The 23,011-nt window shown below is 41.5% G+C and overlaps 1 protein-coding gene across 2 annotated transcripts; it reads left to right on the top strand.

The window, feature by feature from the left end:
- Nucleotides 1-70: 70 nt before the first annotated feature.
- On the top strand, nucleotides 71-17,614 carry epb41l5 (erythrocyte membrane protein band 4.1 like 5). 2 transcript variants are annotated; one of them, XM_088383371.1, is made up of 26 exons: nucleotides 71-241; nucleotides 1,074-1,285; nucleotides 3,103-3,207; nucleotides 4,067-4,109; nucleotides 4,231-4,309; nucleotides 4,444-4,488; nucleotides 4,590-4,642; nucleotides 6,036-6,156; nucleotides 6,293-6,380; nucleotides 6,446-6,534; nucleotides 6,656-6,725; nucleotides 8,178-8,347; nucleotides 8,679-8,785; nucleotides 9,312-9,330; nucleotides 9,865-9,910; nucleotides 10,005-10,126; nucleotides 12,680-12,831; nucleotides 12,968-13,059; nucleotides 13,163-13,297; nucleotides 13,461-13,525; nucleotides 13,875-13,997; nucleotides 14,236-14,311; nucleotides 14,407-14,496; nucleotides 15,508-15,570; nucleotides 15,698-15,837; nucleotides 16,092-17,614. In XM_088383371.1, the coding sequence occupies exons 2-26, from the start codon at nucleotides 1,106-1,108 to the stop codon at nucleotides 16,159-16,161; spliced, it is 2,343 nt and encodes a 780-aa protein (XP_088239497.1). In that variant the 5' UTR covers nucleotides 71-241; nucleotides 1,074-1,105; the 3' UTR covers nucleotides 16,162-17,614. The 2 variants fall into 2 exon arrangements, with proteins under 2 accessions (XP_088239497.1, XP_088239498.1); XM_088383372.1 differs by lacking the exon at nucleotides 15,698-15,837.
- The last annotated feature ends 5,397 nt before the right edge of the window (nucleotides 17,615-23,011 follow it).

Raw genomic sequence — 23,011 nt, 5'->3', positions numbered from 1 at the left:
GTCTCTTTAAAAAAAAATGCTAATCACGTTGTTGTTTGGGGTTTATCGTGGCGTCACTTCCGGGGAAAGCTTTGCCTCCTACTTTTTTTTTTGCTGGGACTTGGGAGCGGAAAATCTCGCGCTGGGGTCGTGAGGCGGAATTAAATAGGAAGCAAAGTTCGAACACTTAAAATGCTTCATGTAGGTCTTCGCTTGTCTAAAATGCAAGCGGGCGTGCTTTGGATTTAACGGGGGAGCTTCGGTAAGTATTTCACGCTTCTTCATCCGAACCCTTCTCCAAATCCACAAGTGTCTCCACAACCGGGCAAGTGTATCTGAGGTCCAGCCAAAGAGAGCTTCAAGTGGCGCTTCATTCACATCACCGGGCTGTCCGACAGAACTGTTGCGCTCGCATTGCAATTGCGGGCATTGCATCGGCATTATTCATACGTATAATAATGCGCACACCTGTTGCTTCGCTACTACAGGTACTTTTAGGCCCCTGGTTGGGTAGAAATTAAGCTAATAATCTTTTTTTTTTTTTTGCTTTCCAACTTGCTATTAAATAAAGCTTTTAATGATTCCTAACATTTACTTTGTGTTCTTGAGCGTTCAAGTCAAAGGTCAGAGCCCCAAAAGCAGCAAATTTAATTGCGTTGCCAGCCACCTTTGTTTAAATAATTTCTCAACTGTTTTTTTCCCTGAAATTATGTAATTATACAACACATAATTTCATTTTGTGCCATATATGCTGATTTAAGGATCACAAATATACCTCTCCTTAAAGATGACCCCAAAGACATTATTGCTTCCTGTTTAACCTTTAAAATGTCCCATTAAGTAGTTGAATTACTTGTAAAATAGTGAGCACTACATTTATAGGTGATAAATCTTCCTTTATCACCAAAGTCCAAATTTCAAATGTATTGTAAATACACCTTACTAATTAATCTAAAGGAGTAAATTACTACACTTTGAGTAGCATTCATACATAAACACTTGACCTGGCCATCTATGTTGTACACCTGTGTCACATGACATCATTTCCTCTGTATGCTTCATCTGTATGTTTAATACATTTATGTGGGATACAGGTGGTGTAGTGTGACCCTCCGCCACTCCCAGCATGCTGAGTTTCCTGCGCAGGACCCTGGGGCGACGCTCCATCCGCAAACATGCAGAAAAAACGCGGCTACGGGAAGCCCAACGCGCTACAACGCACATCCCGGCTGCTGGAGATGCCAAGTCCATCATTACTTGCCGGGTGTCCTTGTTGGATGGGACCGATGTCAGCGTCGATCTGCCGGTAAGAATATCTCATTGTTGTACCGGAAACGTGCTGAAGTTCAACATAATAGCATACAGGATGCTGTGTGACCTCATACCTTTGGGGATTTATAGAAAATCGTTTTCAGAATCTGTCACTTATATAAACTGCGTTAACAAACGGACTCCAATTAGCTGGCGACTTGCTGGGGGGGCGGCTGCAACACTCGTTCGACCAAAAGGCGCTCAAGTTACGTTTTAGCGCACCTGCAATCTGAATGAGGTCAAGTATAATATCATGAATGTATCTGTGATTTATTTTGATCATGGAAATATGGCTCATTGTAAATTAAAAATAGTAGAGGGGTGCGAATGTTGAGCGCTGTGTGTTGTGTCCCTTAAAACTTATTCACATGTGGGTATGCATGCTTCAGTAGCTGATCAACTGTAATTCCATGATCCTCTCTGGACAACATCACATGACCACGTCACATGACACTTGCAGCTCGTCACTCTTAACCCTTCTTTCAAATAGGTTGTCCTTGTTGTTTCCTTATTTGTCCCTCTCAATTCACAGCAAATGTTTCCTTTCTACAACATGTTTCTAGTATGGTGCATTGATTGCTTTTTGAACTGGTACATTTTAATCACTTGGAATGGAATAGAAAAGTTAGTACCTTTGTTTGCACTGCAGACCGGTTTCGAGTAAAGTCATATTTCAATGTACTAGCATAAAAATAAATGGTCAAATACTACAAGAAATATTTTTAGCATCGTTTTGCCCAGCTACAGCTCCTCCACGAGTAATAATGGCACCTTAAAGTTCAACTAAAATCCGGTTCAAGGCACTGGTCAAACTCCAATTTGCTTTTTACTTTTGGTACGTATATCACCAGCCTCTTTTTACCTGCCCACAGTCACGTTAACCAGTTTGTAGTTCATCATTTTTGCTGGATGCTTGCAGATCTTTCTCAAAGAATACATACGTACGCCCCTTTCACGGCGGTTTGTGTGATGACATGCCGAGGCTAAGCAAAAGAACGGAACCAAAAAACTTGAAGCACTGTAACAAAGCATGGCACACATGCTCACACACAAACACGCGTGCACAATGAGGCCTTTGTACACCGTCTCTCTCCCTCCCGAAGGTACCGTAGGGGTGCACTATGCTTCCTCGGCTATGCCAACTAGCATGGGGCCGCCCCCCCCCCCCCCTGGAGCTGCACACTATTAACTGTGTGTGCGTGAACAAATTTTTGTCACTGATGATAGGTCATGTCCTTAAATTTGATACATAGGGCAGTTGAAAACAGATTCCAAATAGGATTTAATGCATGCAAAAAAGCAGTGCGTACAAAATGCTGCAGCAATAATTCTATAAAGTTACAGTTTTTTTTTTGCGTCTTAAATCATAAATTATGTTGGAATGGCCATAAAACGTCAGGTGATCACATGGAGTGTTCACTTTCCCCACTTCCCTCAGCTCCAGGGTGTCTGGGGCACTTAAACCCCCATTGCCATGGCAACACTGTCACCATGCCTCAAGTTGAGGTTTGGAAGACAAATGTGTGTGTGCGTGTGTGTCTGCATGTGAGGGAGAGATCTTCCAGTCCCAGGCAAAACACAGGCAGTAACTGGTACAGCCTTGCTGGAAACGGCAACTCCTATTCAGGCTATTTGGAAGATTTACTCATACCTGTGTTCAGTGAAACACACCAACACAAAAGGGACACAATGGGGAAGAAAGACACAAAATGCAATTTCTGTACTTGTGTGGCTTGTTTACAGCATGTTGGAAGAGGTAATTGAGCACTGAAAAATCTAACTACTCTTTCTTTTCTTGTGTGATATTGTCAGAAAAAAGCCAAAGGTGAGGAGCTGTTTGATCAGATCATGTACCATCTGGACATAGTAGAAAAAGACTACTTTGGACTACGCTTCATGGACTCGGCACAAGTTCCGGTTAGACTTTTTTTTTGTCTGTCGTCTTAGCAACATGTCAGTGATAATAGTATTGGTGTTAGCCAATTCAATGTAGCCTACCACTGCTGGTTTGTTTTGTACTGTGGTCAAAGACAAACACAGCCACCGGTAAAATCATTTTACAGAACAAAAAAAGTATTAAAATAAAGCTAATGAGCACATTTATACACAAGCTGCTTATTCAACACGCAGACTGGCTAACAGTTAGCCACTTAAGAGCCAGTTGAGGAATTTTGGAGTCGAGCCGAAAAATCAAACTGACTGCAACATCATGTTGTCGTTGGCCGGACTAAAGGGATCGGTTCTGGCACTCTCAGCGAGTTAGCTAGTGCTCAGACGAAGACTTGTTTTTAAGTTGTTGGTGTGCCGGTAACCGTGGCTCTTTGCACCGATGCCCAGCGAACGCCATAAAAATGGAAGGAGGACTAACACTGGGGGAAGATTTAACAGAGGGAAGGACACATTATTTAGGGCCGGGAGGTAGTTTGTGAAAAGTGGGAGAGAAGGCAAAAAGGGAGGAATGCGGGGGAGAGGACACCACGGTGCTCCGAGTTCCTCGCTCTTTCACTCACTCACTCACTTACATGTGCTCCATCATAGTCAGCGGCCCTTCTTCGCCTGACTTCCTTCATGGCTCATAGAGTCGGCATGTCTAGCGTGGAACAAAGCAAAGTGGGTGTGTGGGAGGGGGCTGGGTCAAGTTTAATATATATCTTCTCTCTTGCCATGTCATTAGTTAAGTGTGTACAATCTCGTAAGATATACTCGGTACGTACCGCACATTACCTTTTGTTACATGGAACATTGTTTCACCAATTGTTATTTTTTTATGTTCCAGCACTGGCTTGATATTACAAAAAGTATTAAAAAGCAAGTGAAAAGTAAGTAGACAACTCTTCAACTCTTTTCCTTGACACACTTCTGAGCAAAAGCAAAAACTTTTTTTTTTTTTTAATGAAAATAACATCCGCTTGTGAATTATGCACTTTTCACCTCTTTTAGTTGGCCCGCCATACTGCCTTCACATGAGAGTGAAGTTCTACTCCTCCGAGCCAAACAACCTGCACGAGGAGCTTACCAGGTGAGTTTACATATGAACTTTTTAGAATTAATTTGTAAAATTTGGGATGAACAAGCTCCTCTGCCTGTAACAGATGTTATTGAACTGAATTAATCACTACCCTGTTTCACGACATAATTTTATTCTTCTTTCAGATACCTTTTTGTGTTGCAGTTGAAGCAAGATATCCTCAGTGGAAAGTAAGCTATTTTCCTGTGTGGAGATATTTTCCCCCCTGCTCTGATTGTGGCATGTTATCTGAGTGCTTACGTTTTTCCCATTTGTTTGTGGATAATTTCAGGCTAGAATGCCCATTTGAAACAGCAGTGGAGTTGGCTGCCTTCTCGCTACAGGGTAAGTCAGCCAAGCAGGACTTAAAACTACTTTTGTCCACCAGCCAACCATTTTACGTGGTTTTAGGCTTTTAGCCTTAAAAGTTTGTTTGCTTCCAGTAGGTTGGCCCACATTCCATATTATTTTTTCACGGAGGTTAAATCTTTTCACCCCCTTCCACATATTGTCCTAAGGATCGTTACTAATCCGTTTGGTATTTTCGAACTGGAGAGCTTTTAAAAATAAAATAAAATAAATGACCCTATGTGTCATTTGAACGCGATCTTGCCAAGACTAAACTGGTGTCACAGTGCATTTTTTCAAGTGGATCAATGCGCTCTCTTTCGGTGACTCGCACAATGTTGTGTGAGTCACCAAATCCCCTTCTTTTCGTGACATGGTCAGGATAATATGGAAACTCTCGCTTTTCAGTTTGTTTTCAGAAGTCGGAACACATCAAGCACCAATTAAAGTGTGCTTGCAAATACAGTTCTTTTATTTCCTGATATCTTTATGGTCTCATTCAAGAGCAGAAGCTATGATTCGCTGTCAGCTTCTGCATCTTTGGACGGACCTTATTGAGCAAATCTATCAGTCCAGAGGAAGGTACAAAAAAAATCCAAGGTAATAATTAGACCATGGGGCACACTACACTCAACAAGTCAATGTTAGCACAAAACTGCCTGGCTTCTGTTAGAAAGCCAAACCATGTCTGGAAAAAAACAAATAGAGCTGCTCGACCCAAATTGTGGTTATTCAGAGACACTTTCAATTGTGCCAGGTGTTTGCTGACTCATTTAACACAGATTTATGTAAGTGATTCGTTCTGAACATATCCACATTCTTATTTATGAGTGGGTGTGCACTCTTGTGCAATTTCAAACAAACATGTGTTTTTATTTCCCCTCTCAAAGAGGGCTTGGAACAAAGTTGTACAGGTTATAGGTTACATTAAGTTTTCAAATGATTCGTCTTGCTCTCAAATTTCAAAAAAAAAAAAAAAGCCATTTTCCATATGCACTGTGTTGTTCAGCTTTTTGTGTGAATACGAGAGATGAGGGAACTTTGTAAGCAACACACACACTTCCAGAGTCACTGGAGGCTAAATGCCAGCTCATTAGTGTGCCATCCTCTTCAGTGGCCTCCTAATCCAGAACCCTCTCTCTGCTTTTTTTTTTCTTTTCCCCGCTTCCTGTTGAGCGTTTTCCTTTTAGCATTCTCTTAAAAGATGGATTTTTTTTTTTTCCACCCCGTCGCTTCTATGTCAAGGCTTTACTCCCTGTCAAAGAAGAGATCCTGATATTCAAAATGTAGTCAACTTTAACGTGACCATCTTTGTGCAATGTATGGCTATTTCCATTTTCTACAAAAAAAACACACAAACCAATGATTGTTTTGTTTTTTTCCCCCCCAGCGGAACTAGGTGACTGTGACCCACTAGAACACAATCTGGACCTTGTATCAGAATTCAGATTTATCCCTGAACAGACTGAGGATGTGGAGCTGGCTATATACAATGGATGGAAGGAGTGCAGGTTGGGTTCTTTAACTTCAGTGCTAAGCTATTTGGCGCTTTCTCTTTTTGCCCACCATGTAGACCTTCATCGTGTTACTATTAAGTGGCTATTTGTTTCTGTAGCTAATTTATAATTCCATTTTTTATACCCTCAGAGGTCAAACACCAGCACAAGCTGAAATCAACTACTTGAATAAAGCAAAATGGTTGGAAATGTATGGTGTGGACATGCATATGGTTCAGGTAAGTGACACCTGTATATTCTCCTCTCCGGTCCTTTCTTCCACCATCCTTCTTTCAACATGCAGGCACGAGATGGGAACGAATACAGTCTGGGATTGACGCCAACCGGTGTTTTGGTGTTTGAGGGACAAACCAAGATTGGCCTCTTTTTCTGGTATGCTTGACTGACCCAATTTGTTGGCCTGTTTGGTTAAATGACTCAGATGTGATTTTTTTTTATTTTTAATTTTTTAACCCTACCTCTTATTTATACATTTTGCTTATTTTGTTTGTAGGCCCAAGATCACTCGCTTGGATTTTAAAAAGAGCAAGCTGACTCTGGTGGTTGTGGAGGATGATGACCAGGTGACTATGCACACGCATTAAAATAATTCCCAGGGGGCAAAATGTTCAAAGTCAAAGTGTAAAATGTGGGATATAACTTGAGTGTGTGTATGTGTGTGTGTGTGTTCCTATCAGCCTGGAGTGATTGGGGAGCAACCCTTGACAGATATGAATTTTTTCCCTCTTCAGATTTCAGTCATACGTGCCCTGCAGTTTTCATTTTCTCTTAAATTATGCAGTATCAGTGCTTCTCGCATACTGCACCTACTGTAATCATAATCATTCTATTTGGTCGTTTTATCTTCAGGGCTTTATGGAATCATTTTACGTCTTCTCAGTGGGTAATATTAGTCGTCATATTTGCGGCGCCCCTGAAAACCACTTACGTCTGTTGGCAGTCGCCTCACATGAGAAAAAAAATAAATACAGAGCTTTGTTTCCTAATAAAAGAAGAATAATGTAGTACTCCGTTGGGCCCCCCTGTCCCAAAATAAAAATGAAAGTGGACTTGTTGTTAGGTTGCCCAGAGGCAAGTGTATATGTGGGAGCAGCAGAGCTTGTTTATGTCCATCCTGGAGGTCCGTGTGGGAGGTTAATAAAGAAGCCTCCTCTCTGGTATTTCTGGTATGCATTATCCACGGTCCCCAACACACACGCACACACACACAGTACACCCTCCTGACAGTTGAATAATGTATCATTTCCCGGTCAGTGCATGTATTTACCCATGCTTGGACACTCAGTAATGAACTAAATGTGGTGGCACCCTAAGTGCACGCTAGCTGACAATGGTCTAAGGAGGTGTCAATTAATAATTGTTTTTAGAGACAATTCATAGGCGCTGCAGCGCTGGTCAGGTTTTTTTTTGTGATTGTCTGAAACACTTGTAACTAGTGTGTCTATTGTCTCTGCGGGAAAATTGTGTATTTCTCTATGTTCTTTTACAAGACATCCTTCAATGGCTCCTTCCTAAAGTAAAGTGCAGATTTGACCAAGAAGTCGCTCAGCGTGATGATAGGGTTGAGTAATGAACGTGCACGGCCTCTTTTATCAGTCTGGCTGTAAATATGCAACTCAATGTAGACTGCACAGTGGCTTGGCTGAGATTGCTTAGTTCCTGAAAAGCTTTATGAGGTCACTTTCTAATGTTGTTCAAAAATATATATGAAATCAAACCCGCAAATATACATAAAGCACCCGTTGTAAATTTTAACTGCAGCTGAAGCACATTGAATATGATGCAAGTTTGCGTTCATTATTAATAAATAAGCTAAATAATTGTCAACGCTATCAGAGTCATATTGAAGTTAGCTATCTACCTACAATTCAATCACTATGGAGTGTAGATTTATATAAAATAGTATAACACGTACTGGTTGTTTTTGTCGTCAAGGAATAATGACTGCTTATCAGGATTTCTACACAGACACGCTTCCTCTTTGTTACCGCTGAAATGTAATCCATCCTCTTTAGGGCAAAGAGCAGGAGCACACCTTTGTCTTCAGAATGGAGCACCCGAAGGCCTGTAAGCACCTCTGGAAGTGTGCCGTAGAACATCACGCCTTCTTCCGGCTGAGGGGGCCGGTACAAAAGAACTCGGCGCGCTCCGGCTTCATCCGCATGGGCTCACGCTTTAGATACAGGTAACACGCATAACGTACTTTATAATTATGCTGTCATCTTACTGCGGAGGCCCTATACTTAGTGTGTGTGCGTTTGTGCGTGAGTGTTTAAACATTACCCAGCCAGATAAGCACTGGCAGTCATGTTTGCTTTAGTGGCGAGTTTGTTGGTACTGGAGAGTTCTCGCTCAAATGGGTTCAGAGTTCAACCGGGGTCATTTGTGTATGTACAATTATGAAGTGTTGTCAGGAAAAGCGCATTCAGTGTTTTAGTCTGACGATTAAGACTAAGTGGAGGGTGACGCTTTTCTGCTCTGCTAAGTGAAAATGTTGTGTTTGTGTGTGTGACCAGTGGAAACACAGAGTACCAGACAACAAAATCCAATAAAGCCCGCCGCTCAGCCTCCTTTGAGAGGAGGCCTAGTCGTCGCTATTCTAGAAGAACGATGCAGAACAGAGGTGAGTGCTGCAGTCAAGTGCTGTGTTGCGTTACGGACCAAAACAGTTTTGTAGACCAGTGAACACCGTGAATGTACTCCTCCAAATCTCTCACATCATAGACAGCCACACTTGATGATGATGACGGACCCTTTTTTTTTTTTTGAGAGTGGTGGTAGTTACAAGTTAACACATACTCGTCACTGGGCAGAAATGTCAACGCAGGACTGTTAATGATTGACCGTATTTGACCTTTTTTTTTTTCCCGAGTTGGAATGACTGTACAGTTGACATCTTCAATGATTTTTGAAAACAAAATTGGGTGGTCAATTTAGAATGTATTCAGGATTTTCTTAGTTATACAGTAGATGAACTGAATGTTGACTGCTATAAAAAGTGTCTGTGTGGGTTTAAGAATATCCCGATTCTTGTTTTTAAAAATTATTTCAGAAATATCTTTCTTTGTATCTTTGTCACCGCCTTCCATTCGTCACTTTCAGATTTCACCTGGCCAAAAAGTTGACCATATTTTCTGTTTGTTTTGCAGGACACTTCAATCCTCAGGAGTGAGTTTTCTTACTTTTTTGTGATTTTGATCTCAAAATGGAAATGTCGCTGTTACAATTATAACATGTTTTTTTGCGTGGAATAATTGTTGTCATATCATTCATATCTAACTTCAAGTGGTAGTCCGTTACTCAGAGAGCAGTGACTCATATTTGACACACATTGTGGCGCATGCCTGGCTGGATTATCATCCAAGTAGTCTTTTGTTTTAGAATTTACGGGTGACCTGAAGAAATGGCGTCACCTATTTAAGTTATTGATTGACTTGTTAAATCAGACTACTTATGACTTAAATGTCATCAGGTTTAATGGGCTGTACCAGCTTGTCACTGTAACAGCTTATGATCTGGCGTGTAAATGCTAAATATGGTTCAGTTCATGTGAGCTAATATAGTCTTCTCGCCTCAATGTTTTCTCATGACGTCTTTGAAGCTCTTTAGTGCTAGAAGAGGGTGTAAATATTAGAGATGGATCTCTAAGGGCTGGCTGAATTATTTATGTAGATTGGAATGTAAATGTCTCTCTTTGCTCAGGGTTCTTTCATCGGGCAACGGATTGAACTCCAGCAAAGACAAGCATGTGAGGGCTGCAACTTCACTTCTTCAAGTCACTGCTAATATAAAATCAAAGCAGCACTTTTGAAAAATATGTTTTTGTTCCCCTCCTTCACAAGGTTTCCGCTGGTCGAGGCGCCTGGTCGGGTGTGCCGGTTGTGAACGTTGCTGCGCCTGCTTCTGTTTGTGGCCCATTGGAAATAGAGCCTCTGCCCAGGAGTCCTGGAGGGGAAAAGAGAAGGTGGGTTTTTTTTTTTATTTATTTTTATTTTTTTTAGCATTGTGTTGAAGAGCTGGCTTGGCTGAATCTGTCCAAAGGGCTGTGCAGAGAGGCACAAATTGTCTGTGTGTCTTCTCTGGTTCTTACTCATGAAAAGAGTGTGTGCAAAACAAAGATTGAGCAGGCAAATGCATGTGTTCCCCTCTGTGTTCCAGTATTAACATGTACTGAGGAAAGGCCTAATATGGAAGGTCAGGTAGGTAAGATGCTACCTTAAGTGTCCTCTTTGTTGGTGGTGTTGCTACAGCTCTCATAACCTATGAATAACTGCGTTGCGTGGGGGCTTTTAATGATTTTTTACCTTTTGAAAATGTCGCTCTAAAGGTGGAATTGTCTCTTGTGATTACGCCGCTTTGATTCTTTTGATTAGCATGTAATGGCAACTCATTAACCGTAGGTGACTGTGGGAGGCTTTTCTTGGGCATCAATTCAATGAAGTAGAAACGGCCACTGCCGTGTGTAGTCAATGGCTGACTCCAGTATGCATATCAATCTATATGAATCTTTTCCATTCATGGAATCTGCTGCTTCATCTTCCGGCTGCTGCTCTCTTTGGATGAGTCATTTGTAATGACATGACTTCCTTCTCCTTGATCCCTTCTTCATTGTTCTCTATTGCTTCCTCATCGACATGCCATTACCTCACCTCTCATTACTCCCTTCCTGTGTGCCCCCCCTCCTCATATTTGTCCTTGTCACCCACCTTAATCTCCTCAGGTGTCCTTCCCCCTGCATCCTACTCGCTCGTATTTCATCAAAGCTCCTCACAAGGAGCTGGGCAGAACCCAGCACCGGACAGTCATCTCATCTTGGCATGAATTGGACTGCGCGCGCTCGCCTCTGCAGTGATTTCCTCGTAAAAACTGTGGCAGAGACTGAGCTGCATGGCCATCAATGTATTAATGCCTTGAGGTTTCAAACATTTCACATAGCTTTTGATGAGTTTTTTTTTTTTTTTTTTTTTTTTTGTGGTAGGTTCCCTAAAGTGGCTATCTTATTTTATACCTCATTGGACTGTTTTTGCCTCAGCTAGAGGTGCCCAGGCTGCCTTACTCCCGACTGAGTTCACATTTTGAAGTCTCATTCTGAAAATACTGCACTCATTGAGATATTCTTCAACCCTTCCATACCTTCCTTATTTAAAAAGTACACTATAGACAAAAATATGCACACAATACCTGTACTTACTACTGCTACTTGCACTATGTTAAAGGTCTCATGCCACCCATGTTTTCCAATCACCATTGGGATTTGAAATAGCATTTTTTTGTGTGCCTTTTTCAGATGAGTTTGTGAAAACAAATAAGGCTTTCTAAAAGCTTGAAATGTGTTGCTCACTGAAATCTTACTGTCTTAGTTGCTCTCATATAGTGTCATGCATTGCTCGAATATCAATTATCACGCTGGCGCTGGTTATATGAGGCGGATCGATTGATCATTACTGTGTGAGGCATGACCGGCCAAACAGTCTGAACATTTCAACCTCTCGGAATCTTCTGTCTTTCATCTAGTCAGGCCTTTCTTGTCTCATTTTCCACAATCTCTCAACTGATCTGGTATCGGTGTCGGGTTCAGGAATTTGAAAGCCACGAGGTCACAAAATGTTGTGCTGAGATGCCATCATTCAACTCTATTTCCTATTACTCCTTGTGGTTAATATTTCAAAAGTTTTTTTGTGTGTGCTTTTTTTGATGGATAGAAATTCTAAGTAACATCAGCATATTTAGTTAAAACAAAATATATGATGTTCATCACTAAAAATGACATAGAGGTATCCAGATAACCTTTGAATATGTTCCTTGTGAAATCTGAAGTCGATATAGTTTGTTTTTTGTGTTCCACTTGGGAGTTCTCAACCATTCAACAAAATATTTGAAGTCAAATCAATCTCTAATTGAGATGCATATTCAAATGTTTTTTTTTACCTGATTACTGTATTTAAATGTAGTCTATAACTTTATGACTGACGATATATCAGTAATCCCGTCCTATCAGACTCCATGAAGAAAATCGAACAAGCATAATTTATTGACAATATGTGATTGAAGTGATTGTACCCTTTAATTTTCACATAAGCAATATTTTTCTCGTGAATGTTAAGTTTCTCTTGAAACAGACGATGACGTGATTTGTGAAGTGTTGATGAAACTGTTGTTCACCGTGAATACTTACAACTTGGACCAAAGTTGTTTATCTTTCTGAATAACATGCACGTATAATTTCGAGAGAATAAACACTGTTACTTTTAACACTATGTAACCACATATCTGCCAATTTGATTCTTAGTTTAATTTATCTACTTGTTGGTTGTTTTAAAATTTCATTACACACCATTTGCTCATTTGCAGATTTTTTTTGTGTGTGGATATCGTCGGTAAGTTGTCCAAATGCTGAATCCCGTTTTACTTTTGGCTGTACTACAGATATCACGTAACATTTTCGAGCACGTCTTGTATTTTCAAAGGGCATCAAAATTGATTTCATTTCTCCCCCTCCCATCTGCTTTGTCTATAGTTTACCCCTGGCTGGTGACCTAATCGAGACGTGCATTGATGATGTCCTAAGAACTCCTGCGGCTCCCGCCACAAAGGCCGTCGAAGAGGCGGGTCCGAGTATAGCCTACTCTCCTCCTGGTGCCTCTGGCGAAGAATTAGTCAGCCTCACTGGTCAGTCGATGAATAAACAAACACACGCACTGTTATAACATATATGTAAGCTGATTGTAAAGTCATGATTGAATGTATTGTGCTGGTAAGCTGACACCAGTTTCGAGTTAACAGCCCCCCCCTCCCCTTCATGCAGAAACAGCAGCGCGTCTCAAACAACTGGAGTTGGAGAGCAGTCCACTCTTAGCCAAGAACAATGTCAACATCAATATGGTCATGAATAACCAGGTGGGTGCTAATTCTGTTGTGGTAAGCTCAAAAAGCTAAAAATGAAATCAAATCAGTGATGATGTTCCTCTCTCTTCTTCTTTTACCCAACGTCCATCAAAAGGAGGACATTGTGAAGCTCAAAGAGAAATGCTATCTGAACAGTGCAGGAAGTAGCCCAGTTGTCACACCACTGCGTGCCCCAGACGACCTGAAGAGTAACATCCTCAAAGCGCAAGCTGAGGCCGCAACGCTCAAGGTGATGAACTGTAATTAATAATGGGATAGATGTCCAACCATATCACCCATTTTCTAAAGGGATTGTAAATTAGGGCCAAGCATACCCCAGACTGGTTGTCTACCTTTCATTGATCACATACTATACTGTGTAGATTTTTTAATGTGGTTTTTTTTCTCTTTAGGTTAGTTTGGAGGAACATGTCACAACAATGGGAGATAAAAACTGTAATCTGCAGGAAACCTCCAGGTATGGGTTTACTGTACCTCTGCATCTTTCTCAGTGGGCTGCTTTCTCATCAACACGCGTATTTGAATGGAAGAACGCTTGATTACTGTCGCATATCCTGCTTCTTAATCTGACTGCTTAAGGAAAATTATGAGGATGAGGTCATTATGAAAAGTAGATGGAAGGGTAGAAACACTCGCTCACTGTCACATTTTCAGACTAGGGCACCTAACAAACTTTATTTGTTTGTTGTAAAGTTGTGTAACTATAACGCAGCGTTGTTCAGTTGTTCAAAGACACTTTGATTCAACTCAGTCATCCATCTCCAATTCTGTGCCAGAAACTTAGAATGTGTTCCGTCTGTTGCTAGGTTGAAGTCGCGCACCGGCCGCATGGGCAGTAACTCGTCTCTGTCCGTTAGCAGTCGCCCTGACATCCAAGACTCTTGGGAGCTCCTCAAGTCTTCTTCAATGGTGTCATCAGCAGGCACCAGGTCGGTGTGAATCTTTGACAGACATTTAAAGGAAGAGGTTTTTTGGCCTCCTCAATTGAGTTGCTTGAAAGTGTTTTAGGTTTAAAAAAAATTGTTACAGGCCAGCAGGGCGCTCCCAGGTTTGTGTCCATCTGTCTGGTTGGGAGTTGAATAGATAGAAAAAAACAAAACTTGAAGAACCTTTTGGTCTGTTAGAAAATGGTCTTTCATTGCATTTTTCATTTGTTTTGTTCCTCAGTGCTGAAAGGTTAGCTGAAGATTCAAACCCTCCTCCACCCAACGTTGTGGAAAGCACCGCACTCAAAGTCGTTCAGGTCTTTTTTTTTTTTTCCCCCCCCCGAGCTCATTGCAGCTTTTGTCTTTCAATGCTGCTTCCAAGGTGTGCTAAAGTGTTCGTGCCACTTTACAGGTTAAAGCAGAGGAAGTTGACGTTCCTAACACGACCGCACCACTGCCACTGCCTGATAATTTGATTGACTTCACTGACCCGATCCCCGCTGTAAGTGTTATTTTTTAATTTCGATGGTGCACGCTTTTTTTCAGCAGTGGTTATGGGACCTGGTTAAAGATGCATTTGGCCGCAGTTCCTATGCAAGCGCAAAGACGATGCAAACTCCACACAGGAAGGGCGAAACACTTTTAAACCCAGACGAGTGCTAACTAAAAGAACATCTGAACGTTATCATCAAACAGCTCCATCTGCTTGTGATGTTCTTTTGAACTCATGTTCAGGCCTCTGATGCTATCGCTAGATCATAGTTTCATAGAAGCGGCCTTAACATGCTACCTCCAGGGATCTCTAACAGCAGTCCAAGGGAGACTTTCCCCAAGGCCTCACTTCTGTGAATTATTGGAAGAGCAAAAGGATAAGAAGAGGAAAATAATATCCTGTGTTGAAATTCTTTTTGATGCACCCACCCCTAAAAAAGAGTTGCTGAACGAAATGCTTGGATCAGAAGTTGCTTGGATGATCTCTGTTACTATATGCATTATGTATTCTTTTGAATATAGCATCCTCTATTTATGTAGCATATCGAGGAATTGAAATTTCTATTAGTTGTGGACAAACCAGGAAGGTCGGAACTGAGCTTGCGACTCTTCATCTTAGAACTGTGAGGCAAATGTGCTAACCACTTGCCCACCGTACTGCCCTTGAGGCGTCAAAAATACCAAAAGGACTGCATGTGCAATATTGGACTGGTTATCAGACATTAGCAGGAAAAGCCCAAACAAATTTTTTACTAAGCACTCGCTTTCCAGCTGGGAATGATAAAACCTTTTCCTCCTGAATCTTTCTTCTCTTGAAGCTCTGAAGGGGGTGATATGATGTTCAAGCCCCTGGAGGGAAATAAGTCGTCTGAAAACACACCTGCTATGTAGCCAAACTCCCTTCTCCTCAAGCACGGACTGTCCGGACCTCAATATTGTCACGCTTAGTCAGATGTTTGTGCATTTGTTTCAGTATTTGATATTTGCTCCGAAAACAAGCAAGTTTCTTCTTGTTTTGCAGTTGCCCCCTGTGCAGCCACCGAAAGCGCCCATCACCCCTCGCTGGATCATTCCTACCGCCGCCGTGAGTGAACATTCATTTTCTTTTTTCTCCTATTTGGATGTGCTTCTTGTCTGTCCTAGAGCGCCTTGACTTGTTGGGATTAGATGCTGACCACCTTCCTTCTCCCCACCATCCCCTTCTAATGCAGCCTCCCGGTATCTTTACTAACGGCCTGCTCGACCTTGAGCCTCCCGCTAAGGTCGCTGCTCTTCCCCCCGCGGATGGGGGAGCCGCTCTCACCTCAGCCCTCTCTCACCCCGCTCGCACACTTCACAGCAACTCCATGAGGTAAAGCCGGGTCTTTGCAGGACATACACCACATGGGCTGAGCTATTTCTCAAAGTAGTTTTTGAGCCTTTGCTGCCCCCTGTCGACGAAGCTGAAACTTGATGGAATGTGCTTCAGAGCATTCCCATGAGATGATTTCTACTCTTATGTGCATTTCATGACCGATTCAAAGCATCCATTAGTATTTGTCCTGTCGCAAAAATGTCCAACCAATCTTGTGTTCTTATTATTATTTTTTTTTGTCTGCCTTGCAGCATTACGGATCAGCAGGCAGCCTCAGAGGATGGAGCCACACTCAGAGGCCTCCTGACCACTGAGCTCTAATCCCTACAAACGAGTCGGGGCAGCAACACAGCATGCAGTTTTCTGACAGGACTAGGAGAGAAAGCGTCACCATCGTAATCAGGTTCAGTTTTAATTTCCGGCCCCACTGTAGTCCTTCATCCAAATAGCGACTGGTTCCATCCATTTTGACCCTGATAAGCAAAAATGGTCTGACTTTTTTTTTGGGCGCCATCTTTATTTTCATGTAAGCCATTCCACTGGATGTCCACTGTCGGAGCTGTACACTGGAAATCGATATAAGACAATTATTTGAAGAGATAATAACAACGAGACTCTTGATATATTGAAATATGATTCATTACATTCCTTGAGCAGCCAATTTTTTTTTTTATCTTTTTATCTAAAAGCCCCTTTTCGGCCACTGGATAGATTTTTTTTTTTTTTTTGTGGTCATTTCTCCCAAGAGACACTGGATTACTTTTGCGCTACCGGAGCATTTGACACTGCCATGGATCACACCAGATTTTTTTTAATGAGTTTTTTTTTTTTTTTTCTTCTTTTAATATATCACGTGTTTTTTGCACATTGTAGTATCAAAATTGATCACTTGTTTGACCCTTTATGATTAATCCTACCAACCCAACAATGTGAGGTTTTATTATTTTGACTGAATGTGATCCTGTCCATAATTTCCACTTGGAGCTTCTTTTTTTGGAACATTGGCTGTTTTATGGTTGATTTCTTCATTTTATCATTATTATTTTTTGGAACGAGGAATGTAATTCACCCGTTGTGTTGAGCTATAAAATGTCACCAGTGCTCAGAGGGCATGCCAGAGTTTTAGATAGCAAATTGCAAGATATGCATGACAATTTAGTAGAGAAAAGGAGCATTATATTAATGTCACAATTTGATACGGTCCTTCTTTTCACACCAAATTATCAAAAGACAGGTCAGTTTATCTTGCTTTTTCAACTGAATTCTCAACTATGGCTCTGGCTTGTTCATGTTGTTTAGCTACGACGTTGCCCTCTTGTAGATACTCAACCTTTCAATTGTGAAAATGCGCACGCCCGCCCCCCATGCCTCCATATTCCATTGCTGATTGTTTTACGTCACAAATATCTTAAATGTAATTTTATACCTGTGAATTGAAGATCTAATTCTATATTTTTGGACTATATTAATGACTTAATGTGTGTACGGTATATCACATTGATTCTTAATTAGTGTTTTTATTTTACTACCCCTCTCTTCATTGTGACGGTGTAGTTTATAAGGGAAGTTGACTGGTGTCCTAATTCGTGCAGTTATTTATGCAGCCGTTCAGTGTTCACATATTACATTTCCAAGTGTGCGATTAGGTCACAGGCGATGTATTCAGTCGGCTGTCGATGCGCAATATGTTTGTCATCTGTCTGTGGCGATTTTGCTAGCGTATTCACAAACGACAATAACAGTATTGAAGTCAATAAAACTGTAGGAAACAAAATGGATAAAAAGGCCTGTTGTAATTTAGTAGTTTATTACATTTGAGTAAAGCTTAGCTGATGAGCAGTAATCACTTTTTTAAAATTTGGTTTGGGAATATAAATAATAAATAAAGTTTCTAGAACATTTCAATGAACAAACATCAATCTATTGGTTAACATAGGCCATTTTAAGCAGATGTGTAAAAAGTCATCACAGGTATACTTAACCCAACCTGCCACTAGATGGCAGCAAAGTCTTGTTGTTCCTCACTCAGAAGTTTCATCCACGCCACCGTGTCGTCCTCCCAGAAGTTTAGCAGCTTTCAAATTAACCTGTTTTGAGGTCATGACCATCCACATCCTGTAGTTGATTATGTGCACATTTCAAGCCAATGTCATTCTCCTGTGATGCATAATGTCCGCTCTCCAAGCAGCACCTGTAAAGTGTAATGTTGCTGCATGGTAAGTAGACTAACGTCACTATGATCAAGAGTAACATCTGCTCATGTCTATGAACTGATCCATTCTTCAAGATTAGTGTTTCAAGAAAATGAAAATAAAGTGCCCGCTCGCAAAAGTTGAATAAAAGAGCTTCGAGTACGCATGACATGTTGCTTTCGATAGTGCTTCACCTTTCCTAGCTGGCTGGCTGATGAAAGTGAGAAGAGAGGCTGCTGTCACATTGCCTTCCATTCGGAGGGAAGTGATTGCAACTTGACTGATAGCCCCTTGCAAGTAGGGGGCATTATTAAGCAGAGCCAAAGCAGGATATGGCTCAATAAGTCAGACAGGACTGCCCCCCTCAGCAGATGGGTGACACACACTTCCACACACCCTCTTAAATGAATAATGGATTGTCGTACATGGACCTTGTGCCAGGTCGTGATTGCTTAAGCATGCACAGAGATGCTGTGGATTTATTTTTTCGAGACTGCTAGTTAAGTTAGTGGTATTAAGATGAAATTCAACTTTGTTATCTACACTATGTTTTACACACTGCATAAAGGTCTATAGAAGGTTCAAAACCGCTAGAGTGACCTCGCTTCCTTTTTGGCGGCAATATGTGAGGTGAGTTTTTCAGCTGTTTAGGTCAGAAAAGTGAAAAGATTGATTAAAAGTCGGACTGAGGAGTTTTGAAGTAGGGTTTCAAAATTGGGTAGAATTTCGATGGATGGATGGATGGATGGATGGATGGATGGATGGATGGATGGATGGATGGATGGATGGATGGATGGATGGATGGATGGATGCTCTTGCATATGGGGATAGATGGACGTGCGTGTGTGTGTCAGTGCCAGGTGAGATGGTCATGTGATGTGCCAGGTTCAATAAAACATCTCATTATTCACAGGAGAACTCACACACATAGACCACAATTGTTAATTGACCATTTTCAATTCAACATTATGCCCGCCTTTAGCAGCAACTCCTCTTAATTAATCTGTCATGTAGTTGTGCGACAACAATGAAAACAATTGGGCATCAACTTACTTCTATCAGGACGTGTAACCTGAAGAAGGCGCTTGCAGCATTTGGAAGGCATCTTCTGTATGACTTTACTGGTATTTACCCATCTATCAAAACGTCCCAAAGCACTCTAATACGGCGGCAAGCTTTTGTCACGCTCAGAATTTTAATTCTTTGCAACAGGGAGTACTCGGTTGATATCGTGACATTTATCTTTAATTAAGTCTCTTTCTCCAAATGCATTAGAATGACAATGCAACTCAGCACACTTTTTTAGGGGGGTAATTAAGACATTAAATCTTTCCTTTTTGTTTGGATGAATGTGTTCACCGGCTGTATACATTCGGACGCTTTTTTATTGTGTTTTTATTCACTTATCTAACGCGCTGACAATTCCCCATATCCGTGCGTCCCCTGTGCTATTTTGTCCTCTCCTGATTGCCACCGACACATCTGTCGCCGCAAACGCCGTTACCATAACAACCGTTATTTTGACGGGCATGTGCATCTTGCGTGGAGAGTCAATTCCCTAGAAAGACAAAGACACACAAACCCACCGACGGGCGCACACGCCTTCCATGCAAATGCCGTGTGCATCTCGTTAGGGTTAGGGTTTCAAAGAAGGATTTCATACTCGAGTTAGGCTTTCAAAGTAGGGTTTGAAGCACAGATGTCGCGCGCCGGTCCTCGGGGCCGCGTTCCAACATGTTTTCCAAGATTCCCTCGTTAAGTGCACCTGCGTGAAAAGTTTTAGCTCCTGCCGAACGTGAAAAGCACCAAAACTTTTCCCGCAGGTGCGTTTAACGAGGGTCACTTGGAAAACATATTGGAACGCGGCCCGAGAGTTAGGGTTTCAAACTAGGGTTTAAAGCTAGGCTTTCATACTAGGGTTAGGGTTTCAAAGTAGGGTTTAAAGCTAGTTGTAGGACTTCAAAGTAGCCTTTCATACTAGGGTTAGGGCTTCAAAGTAGGGTTTCATACTAGGGTTAGGGTTTCAAAGTAGATTTTATCTCCACACGTAAGCACTAATCACTGAGCGCACACGCACGAACAAACTCAACACACTACTCTCTTTAGAAAGATAACGGTGCAGGGGTTCTCCAGCTTTCTAGGTCAGGGGAGTTTTTTTTTTTTTTTTTCAAAGGAACCCCCCTCATAATCCTAACACCAATCAAAAATACTGTAATGATCATGTGAAGCCACTACATGCCATAGGAATTATTTATTTCCAATAAGTCTCGATTTAAATATTCAGATTTTATCAGTTGAGTTTAAAACAGGGGGTTTTACTGAGTGGCAGAGTTTAAAAAACGGGGTTTTACTGAGTGGCAATGTACCAAATGTTTTACCAGCCCAGTTTTAAAAAAGACATGGTATAATAATTTGTTGGACCTTGTTTCAATTTGATTTTATATTTTAAAAGTCCTAGTACTCAATATCAGTGCATGGTCAAGAATGGTCATATTTGGTATTGGCTGGAGAATAAAACACCTCCAGAAAAAGCCGCTAATGATAATCATCATCGTCAACTGTAGTTGCTTTGCTTGTACATGTAGCGCCAAATGCTATATTTCTTTATTTCTTTACATGTTTTCTGTATTATTATTTTTTTTGTATTTAGCAATGCTGCACATGGCTGTACAATGCTGTACAAGCCGCTCAGGGCGACATGGGGTGACTGTATTATTCATGAGCTGACAGGTAGTGACAGATGACTCCCTTCATGAGTGCATGCATGTGAATTGACACTTCCATTTCAACAAGTAATCAAGGCAATGTTTGTCTGATATACTCATGCATGCGCTTTTCCTCACGTCAAGTAGCAATTTGAGTTTTTTTTTTACCTGAACACAATTAAAGTCAAGCTAATTTTATGTGGAGACGGCATCTTTTCCAGTGATTAGCCTTCCAGTAGACACTCATGTGATTGCTTCAGTGTTTATTTTCCAGGGAGCCTTATTAGTGCTGCCCAGTTTGTCTCGGCTCTTGCAATAGTCCATTTTATCTACAGCATGGGTTAGCTCTGCCTCACCGAGGTTCTGGGTTTGAATCTCAGCTGGGTGTGACTTCCTTGATTTTATGAGGATGAAAATGGATGGATGCAAATAATTGTTGATATTTTTCCTAAAACATGTAAATGACAGCATCCCACCGTGTTAATAGCCTTCTGCCAGTCAGTGTCGATTGTCATCCTCTTCTGTATAAATGATTTGTCTTTCAGTCTCGATCTCCGTCATTGTCACCCTATCGGCTAAGCAGGCCCACTGTCGCTCTTTTATGAGCCACCTCCATCTCGCTGGCAGCGCAACGGAGCCTCAATATTTTGTCATTTGTCACCACGCACACAGCTGCAGGCGGCATCTAAGTCAATGGACACCAAACTAAATTTACTTGGGTGTGGAGCAGGAAGATGGAGACCCAGACGGATAAATGAATGATGACAGAAAGGCAAAAGTAAGGCTTTGGTTAGAACCTGGGGTGAGGGGCGGGCGGGTTTGGGGTATGACAGGATGGAAGCAAAGGCAAATGTGAGTGGAGGAAAATAAGCAGAGGGAAAGATTGATGACGTGAATGTGAAGGCTAATGAGTCCTACTGATTGAAAGTGTAGCGTGTGTGTGTGTGTGTGTTTATGTGACAGGCTCATGCTTAAAGGCTAGCCATGTGTCCATTAGGTGTTTAGTAATGCAATGTAATGACTGAACTTGTATGGTCGCCGACTCCAATAATCATATGTCGGTGTGACTGATGTTGATCACATGAGCTTTTGAAACATTTACAATCTTTCAGCATCATTGAATACGTTGAGACCATGCAAACATGCTAAATATTTCTACAGTCAACTGAGAGCTGCTCTCAATAGTTCAGACTCTTATGTGAAATCAGACTTTTTAAAATAAAATTCCTTTGCATTTGCAGATAACTATATTTTGACATTAAAACATATTTTGGTTAAAGTGCTTTTATTCACAGGATTATTCATCATTACATTAACACAGAATCATAAGGGTAAAGTGATTGTATAAGGGGAAAATATTGTCATTAGAAACAAAATATTTCTTGCATGATACATTTACGTGTTTTGCTGTGGGCCGCATTGTAGAAGAATTATAGGGCTTGCCTTGTGTTTCATTTATTTGTAATTTCTCATGAGAATATGTACAATAGATAATCAATATGTCCGGAATTACACTGGATTCCCCGATGGAAGTACCGTATCACCATACAATTCCCAATATTTTATACAGTTATTAAAACAGATGGTTACACAGTGGAAACAATTGATCTTGTAGAGCTCCTGTGAAAATCATCACACAATTTTAGTAGTCTGGATACTATCTTGTTCTCAGGCAAGTTGTTCTGCTATGTCAAGTTTGAAATGGGCCGCCACGCCTCCCTTTTTGCCTCACTTCCAAATATGGATTGTCGCGTCCGCTCAAAGGGATTGCTATGTTTAGGTCCTACAGGTCTGTTTATTTTAAAGACGAGCTTGCTTGGTTTGTTTGAAGGGCCAGCTGATGTTAGGTCTTTTCAAAATAACAATAATCTAGTACCAGGATGTTCAATTGGAAAGATGGTGAAGTGTGCGTCGCATCTCAAATTGACGTCAGATCTGATTTCCCCTTTGGGTGAACGCTTGTCAGTGACACACAGTCGAGTTGGTGAAAAGAAAATGGCACAAAGAGCACCGAGGGAGAAGGACAAGAGGCAGAAAGGAGTCTGGCTGCGGAGCGGACACGCCCCATCGCACAACAGCCGAGACGTCCTCCATTCTCTCCATCTGCGCCGTCACCGCAGCTGGCCTCTTGATTTTCTCTCACTCCATTTCCCCTCTTTTACCCCTTTTGGCCGCCTCATAACTCTCCTTCCTTCTCTATTGGCTCATCTTCTGCTCATTCTGTGCATGTGAATAGTTCTTTCTCTCCTCACTCTGCTTCTTCTCACTTTTCTG

Source organism: Syngnathus floridae, chromosome 8 (genome assembly GCF_059516105.1).
Source record: "Syngnathus floridae isolate MCC-2025c chromosome 8, RoL_Sflo_1.0, whole genome shotgun sequence".
NCBI lineage: Eukaryota > Metazoa > Chordata > Actinopteri > Syngnathiformes > Syngnathidae > Syngnathus > Syngnathus floridae.
The sequence above is the reverse complement of the archived record's forward strand: the minus strand, read 5'-3'. Positions and strand labels throughout refer to the sequence as shown.